The sequence below is a fragment of the Ochotona curzoniae genome, unplaced genomic scaffold (genome assembly GCF_017591425.1).
Source record: "Ochotona curzoniae isolate NIBS_2020 unplaced genomic scaffold, NIBS_Ocur_1.0 scaffold_1852, whole genome shotgun sequence".
NCBI classification, from domain to species: Eukaryota; Metazoa; Chordata; class Mammalia; order Lagomorpha; family Ochotonidae; genus Ochotona; species Ochotona curzoniae.
Window position 1 is genome coordinate 49,486,380 of NW_024467087.1, and position 7,800 is coordinate 49,494,179.

At 35.9% G+C, this 7,800-nt stretch overlaps 1 protein-coding gene across 1 annotated transcript; it reads right to left on the reverse strand.

Moving 5' to 3' along the window:
• Positions 1 to 4,109: 4,109 nt before the first annotated feature.
• Positions 4,110 to 7,069, reverse strand: LOC121169126. The gene is made up of 2 exons (XM_040999583.1): positions 6,157 to 7,069; positions 4,110 to 4,576 (listed from the first exon to the last, which is right to left on the reverse strand). The coding sequence occupies exons 1-2, from the start codon at positions 7,067 to 7,069 to the stop codon at positions 4,110 to 4,112; spliced, it is 1,380 nt and encodes a 459-aa protein (XP_040855517.1).
• Between the last annotated feature and the right edge of the window lie 731 nt (positions 7,070 to 7,800).

A 7,800-nucleotide genomic window follows, 5' to 3' on the forward strand; every position in this document is an offset into this window, starting at 1 on the left:
ACTGTGGTACATTCTGGAAAAATACAAATTTGAGTTTTTTATTTTTCTAGACCAATAAAGCATAAAACAGACATCCGTACTCTATTCATGACCTTTACGTTAGTCTTTACTCCAACCTGAGTTCTAGATGTCAAAATACTGGGCAAGTTTCTGATTACTGTTTGGGTGGAATTGAAGAAGTAAACGTGTGGTGATAGTTGAGACAGGAGAAGTAAAGAAGAATGTTGGACTAAGTCTCAGGACTAGGCTGAAAGTGTGGAGACTGGGCACGGCATAGAGTGAGTAATGCGGATAGTATGGAATGAGACGGTGAGAGGAATAATGTGAGTCATGGGGTCAAGATAAAGGATGGAGAAGATATCCGAAATGGGGTAAGAGGCGGGAAAGTATTAAGGGTCAGGTAGGTATGAGGTTTGTGGGTATGGAAAGAGGTCAAGCCTGTTGTAGGGGGGTGGCATTAGGTAAAGAACAGGGTAAAGTTAGTGTTGGGAGAAGGGGTTGGAGTTAAGGGATCAAGAATCATGTAAATTTTAATAATATGAATGCAAAATGAAATCATTTTAAGACATTTTTGTTCAGGTTAATAAATAAGATGGTATCAAAAGAGCAAAAAGTTCTTGAAAATAATAAAGAAAACATCATTGACTTTAAAAGCTATATTTTATTCTAATTTGGCTTTGCTGTTCTTTTTTCCTCTCATTTTCCACAAGATTGTCATTCATCAGTGATGCTCTCTGCTTGTAAATTGGTTACTTAACAAGGCACATGATCTGGTAAAAGCACTTTGCTATGTTTTGAATTTTTGTCAAAAACATATTTAAAGTATAGTAATTAAATGGAAATGTCACATGCAATTACTAGGGCTTTCTTGTTAGTTAATGGATTTTAGAGTAAATAACCACACTGTTTATACTGTCTCAGTCCTGAAAAAGAAATAGCATTGTACATTCAGTTACTATTAGATTAGTGATGAAGAATTCCCTGCCACAGTTTTAAATATTTTTTCTGTAGTTGCACATTTTAACACCACATGTATAAACCCTAATTCTTCATTTTACTTTCCAATTGCACACTGACTCTTTCAATTATTTGAAGACTCTTTCACAAACTATTAACTCCCCTTTAATCTAACACATAGGTTATGGTTATAAAGTGGATTATTTTCCTACTCAGAATGCTTCCAAAATATCTTGAATTCAATGAAACATTTTGAGAAATATTTTCCTGATGTTATGCCTACTGAAATGAAGTGTAAGTGACATGATTAGATCTCACAGGCTCTTAGGTGTTCTGTGATTGAATCAATCTTTCTTAGCTTTGAGGAACACAGATTAGTTGCTTAATTTTTAAGGACATAAATAGAGATAATAAATATTTTTCTTAAGTAAAAATTTTTAAATTCTTCTGATAGCAAACTTATGAATTAGAAATCAATTGGACTTAACCGGATTTACTTTATACAACTTAATTTAAATATAAAAATCATTTTAGTACCATCAGGTGGTTGAATGTAAAATGATTTGTAATCTTAAATTGTATCTCTTAACAATGAGCAGGGCACATTTTTCTAGAGTATTACAAGGAAAGATTCAGGCTTATTACAATAGTTAAGTAGGAACTACTCATTTTCTGATCTGCTGTACTTTCTTCAATAGATTATGTGGAAAAATTTCAGTCTTTTCTCCTGTCTTATGACATCATAGAATTTAGCAAGTAACTTAAACCTATTTTTATTTGGTAAGAGCAAGAACATTAGAAAGGACCTACAATTTTTCTTCAATACTATCCTTGGACATTTTTAACAAAAACATCAGATTCAATTTATGTGAAATTGTGATGAAGTTTTTATTCACTATATTCCATGATATTTATTCTTTCTTCTGTAAAATTATGATGACTATTGAGGGATACTAGATAATTTCCCTGAAACAAAAACTTTAAGAAAACATGACACAGTCTTTGAAGATAATTACCAGTCACTGAATCCTTTGCATTGCTGTTTTGAATTGACAAAATTTAGCAGAATAAAACCAATGTTATAAGCAAAAGTTGTTTATGAAATCGAGAATCACCTTAAGCTATCTTCCTATTTTATTTTTTTTAAATAATTTCATTCAATTTCTTAAAATTTTACAAAGAAAAAGCAGCTGGCCATTTTACATACAGTTTTTATGTTTAAATTTAAAGCCACTAAACACAATTTCCAAATATATACGCATGACAAAGCACGAGGAATTAAACTCACAGAGCAGGGTTTTATCATTGGTGGTGGTGTTGAAGTGACCATCTCCATTTGCACACCAGTATTATGTATAACTAATCCTAATTTTGATTATCATCTTTCTTTTCACTTGTTAGTTCTAAGTAAGTCATCTTTCAGTTTCCACCTTGTGTTTGGTTTTTGTGCACACAAGGTGGTTCCTTTTGAAAGTTAGAATGTAACAGATATATTTCACAAAGTCAGTGTGACAGGAAAGCATATAGCGTTGATTATCTGTTCACCAAGGTGAACTGTCAGGTTTTTTTTTTTCCCATCAGGCATTGACAGTAACTGAAGTATATGACAGCTTTTATCCTACAACTTCTGTGGTTTTGTCACCCCATGAAAGATGCAGGTTACTCAAGTTTGAAATGGTGTCCCATCTTCTGGGATGGTAAGAAGTAGGAAAAAGAAATCTCACTACCTTTTCTTTTCTTTTCAGGCCAGTGCCCTGGTTCAGTAAGTACACACTGAACCAAGGGGGAGAAAGAGAGAGTGTACAGAGGGAGACTAGCCAGCCTCAGAACCTCTTTTCTCAAAGATCAAACAGATCCTGTGAGTGGGCAGGACTTTGTCCTCAGACCACAGATTACTACCCCTTGCACAGTGTGGCAATGCACATTAAGGGGTTAGGTGGTATCCTATAATTTAAATTGCCCTTAGTTTCGTAAAAACAACAACTACCATTATTCAGAAAACTGGAAAATTCAAGTGTACAAATTGACTCGTGGCCCACATGCCCTAAAATTGTGAACAAAATGTATAGAGTGTATGAATAGGAATTAATGAGATTGTTTCTCCTATGTAGCCTAAGAATTAATCTCATTATCTTCCACTAAAACTGTAAAGAGTCTGTTGATAGAAATGTGTTGAAAACCAAGTTGTATAGATAACGGTTGCTGTGTAGTTTGAATAATGTGCTGATCACTTGGGCCAATCAAAAGTGGTCCTTGTCCCTCTGATAATGGTGTTCTAGTCAGTAATTTACTAAAAATATGTCAATGGTTTTCCCTTCTGTCCTATATCTTTTTATGACAAACTAATTTGGTAGTTGGGAAAATAAAAGTAATTTCAAAATAAAAATATTTTAACATGCAATATTTAGGCATCCTGTGGTGCTGTTAATCTTATCCATGTTATTTACATCACAACCACATATGCTATTTACAGTTCTACAGTTGTTTGTCTCCTTGTATTTTTAAGGCTTCCAGTAAATATTTACAATTTTGTCAGATACATGTCGGAAAAATAAATTTAAATATTTAAATACTCTTGTAAGCAAGCTTTCTTCAATGGCCTTATCTGGATATCTCAGAGAAGCACTAATCAAGAATCTTCTGCCAAATTTCCTGGTTCCTTAAATTTCAGTCAACACATTTCATGAACATTCAGTCGGAATTATGCATATGACTATTAATAACCAAGAAATTACTTTTATTTTCCCATCAAAATATCCAAGAAGACCTGAAGTTATTGTGAGTATGAGATGTGCAATATCATGTGGAGTTTAGTTGATATTTTGTTTAGTGATAGATAAATCGTTCTCAAGTAGAAAGTTCAACTTGATCAAGTAAGCATCTGACTCCACTACGATTCACTCTCAACTCAAATCATATAAACAATTGATAACTACGATTAAGAACAACTTATACCTAAACTCCTATCTTGTACCAAAATTCTGATTGTCGATACTCATAAGAAGTATATGTCTAATTCAATTTGTTCATTCTGAAATCATTTGTCTTATTGATTATTCTCAGTTGTCAGATTTGGTGAATTTTCAATTTGATGGTTAAGTGTCATAGTAGGTTTCCTTACTGAGCAGATCTACTTTGTAAGGTGCCATCTTTTATAACTGGTGTTCACCTATCTTTAAGAGTTCAGTAAGTGGAGAGGAGACAATGCGTCTGGATGTTCCAACCCTGTTTCTGAAAGTTTCCACATTATACCCAGGAAATTCATTGCCACTCCTCCTAGTAACTCCATCATTACCTCTGAAGACGTGAGAATTACCCAAAGGAACTCCACCATTGCCCCTAGGAACTCCAGGAAAATCTGTGGGGATCCCAACATTATTCACAGAAACTCCAATATTTCCCTTAGGAATTCCAACATTAACCATTGGGACACCAATAGTATTGCAGGAAATTCCAGTACTGCCACTGCGAAGTCCAACTCTGTCTCTGCTAATTCCAATCTTATTGCACTTTGCAGAAGAATTCTCAAAGCTTGGATTGACAGGAGGATGCTTGCTGGAACCTGACAAAATGCCCTTGTGCCAAGCTTCTTCAATGCTCTTCTTCTGCTTTGCATTTTCTAAAATTAAACAGCAAAAAATAGGTTTTAAATGATAGAAGATTGATTTATGTATAGAAAAGAAATTGAATATGAATGATAAAGATGCCCAACTTTGATCCAATCAACCTCGATAATTTAGAATCATATGACAATAGCACCACAGTATGAAGCCTTTGGTTTAGCAAACTAGCATCCAACACTGTTTTAGATGTAAAAGATGGACAGAGAGAAAATAAAGTTCTGACTAAACAGGTCCACACAGTGCCTAGGATTTGGAGGGAAAGCAAAATAGAGATGTAGGGAAAAGACAGGGGAATAGAGGTGAAAAAGTTTGTGGTGAGAGGAGTGCTGTGTGGGAAGATAGTAGCACATGAGAAATTACAGTGGAAGGTGATCCAAGGGCTTTGTTAGGAACAAACAAGCTTAGTATTCATTTTGTTTTCCTTTTGTAATATGAGAAACCAATGCAGTTGAGAATCCAGTGGAAGCATGAAACCATGAGAATGGGAGCAATCAGGAATTTGCAGAAATCTTGGATGTGAGATTGGGATTGAACAAACTGTGTGAACATTTTAATGGATTATATGATGATCTGAGCAAACTGCATTATGCTCAAATGCCATTCACTAATAAATAACTTCCCAGAACCAGAAATATGCATAGAAAGACAGACAAATTGCACGATGGTCAAATTATGACTTCCAGACAAAGCTGGGGTGAAATTTCACGTTTTTCTCTGAAACTACATTCAGTTGCCTGGTGGGGCTACTTTTCAACAAAGTTCCAGTTTATAATACTGTCTCCAGGAAGTTCTGGAGGCAGGCCTCTAACATAAGTTGGAACCAAAACTTCTTAACATTACTCAGGTATACATAGCGGTATTTTTGCATATGTTTAGACACCTTAAAATTTTACTTTATAGTTAATAGAAATGTTCAATTTAGGGTTTAATATGTATTGTAAACACTTTATGAAATGAATTATATTAATATTATAACAGCAGTATAGACTACAATGACAGTTCATTTGTCAGTTAATACTTTGTAGCTGCTAGAATGCTCACATGCAGGAGAAAATGGGAAATGTTACTTGTTATTTTTTAACCAACAGAGTTTCTGCTCGTTGTTGCATTTATTTTGTAATCCAAGCAACTGTTATTTAGTTGCTACATAATGGAAGTGTTAAGAGGATAACTATTTCTATTCCGTGGTTTACTCAATCTGTGACTGAGTCAGAATTAGTCATACTCTCAAAATTATCTGCTTAACTGAAGTTATTTTCTAAAAAAAGAAATATGTAATACTTCAAACTTCTGAAGTTATAATGTGTATGTTTTAAGGGTTCATTTCTCCATGAATTTTAACTGGTGTTTGATTGAATTTATCAAATTTATGGTTAGGCTATCATCTCCAGATATAAGGCTTAAAACTGCAGGGTACTCAGAATTCTCTCAGAAAAAAAAAAAAAAACCTTATAGGATAGAAAGAATTAGATTTTCAGGTAGTTATTTGGAAAATAAAAGTTACCGAGGAGAGTCAACGTCTCTGGAAAATTATATGTCATTTACTGAAGTTGTATAGCATGCTCAAAATTCTTACCTCTTTTGAGCAAATTATGATCACTTGGGAAAAAGAAGCGTGTCTCCTCTGGATTCAGTGTTAACTCAGTTGTATTTCGGTTTCGGCTGCTGGCATCATAGTATCTTGGCAAACTTTGACTTCGCTGCCGCCGGAGCTTGGGCTGCTGGGGCAGCAATGGGAAAGGGCCTTCCAAAGCCTGGGGATGACGACCCCTGGGAGGAGTGATTGTTTGACTTTTCTCTGCTGCTGGAAGATGAAGGTGACCAGTCTCCCTGGCCTCTTCTGTGGAATTGGTTTGGAGAATGTGGAGCCCTTCACTGTTCAGTGGTGCTTCTAAAAGCTCTGCCCAGGAACGCCGGAAGATGGATCTTTCTCTAAGAGGATACATGCTTCTTGCTACTTCTAGGTCATCACTTCCTGGGGATTCTGCATTTTCGGGAGATTCCAGCCACAGATTTCTTGGGGTTCCTGGGTTACTGTATTCTGAGGATGGTGAACATTTATTTATTAAAGCCTCCAGGTGTATAAACCCAGTGAATTTCAAAGTTGGAATTTCTGTATCATCTAGCTCCTCCTTTCCAGGCACACCAGCAACAAGTATTGCGGTGCCTTTCCCCCTTTCATCTGGACTGACAATTCCTGTAACGTCTAAGCGAAGAGATTCTAGGACCCCTGAAGATTTAATTGGAATTTTCTCTAGGCGAAGAAGCCCTGAAGTTTTTGGTCTTACAAGGGCAATGCACTCTAACTCCTTAGTGAGTGGGGTGGTGGTAAGCATCACCACCTCTCTGATAATCCCCAGGTCCCTTGGAAGGATACCTTCACGAGCTTGTTGACTGGAGGCCTTAGCTGATTTCTGTTGTTTTTGTCTTCTGGCCTCTTCCCGAATGTCCGCATCAATAGGCCGAAAATAGATGAACTCATCAGACATGTTTTGAGCACGTCTGAATGGGAAGTTTGGATTGATAGAAACAATCTGAAAGAAAGTTCCAGTTCAAAGAAATCACATTACCTCAACACACAGAATACTTCAGTCTTCCAGCACACATTTCCAAATGCAAATACACCGATCCAGAGTTCCTAACCCCCACCCACCTGCTTAACGAGATCTTACCTCCAGGCCAGAGCCCACCTGACTGGGCTTAAGGCCAGGTATTACACTATTAGAGACAGCCCCTAAATCCTAGAGCTCATTGAAGTTATTCAGACTGTACCAAATGGGCTTCTCCAGCCCAGTTATCCCTTCCATATGTTGACCTTACCATATTCCTGTACACAAATATGTAATAATAAAATAATAGGCCATATTAATATACTCAAATACTATAATCACCCTTCTAGACAGTGCACTTCCATGCTTTTTCTGTTGTTTTGTTTCAGTGTATTCACAGTTTGAAAACTATTCCTGCTGTTTAATTCCAGGAAATTGTTATCTCCCAGGAAAAAACCGGCAGGACACCAGCAAAAATGATGGAGAAAGTAACCCTGAACATTCTCGTCACCATAAGAGCAATGCGAAAACAGAAAACATAAGAAGTGATTTTCCTTTCAGAATTCTGATAATTAACAAAAGGCTTACAACAAATAGAGTCATTTATTTAAGAAAAAAAAAAAGCTGAATTTTGGAAAGAACAATGAGCTTTGTTGCGTTTTAATTTACTC

Bases quoted from the DNA above. Each gene is read 5' to 3' on its own strand.
- LOC121169126 (XM_040999583.1), bottom strand. From the start codon at position 7,069: ATGTCTGATGAGTTCATCTATTTTCGGCCTATTGATGCGGACATTCGG. The intron at 4,577-6,156 runs GTAAGAATTTTG...GTTTAATTTTAG, and splicing joins TCATAATTTGCTCAAAAGAG to AAAATGCAAAGCAGAAGAAG.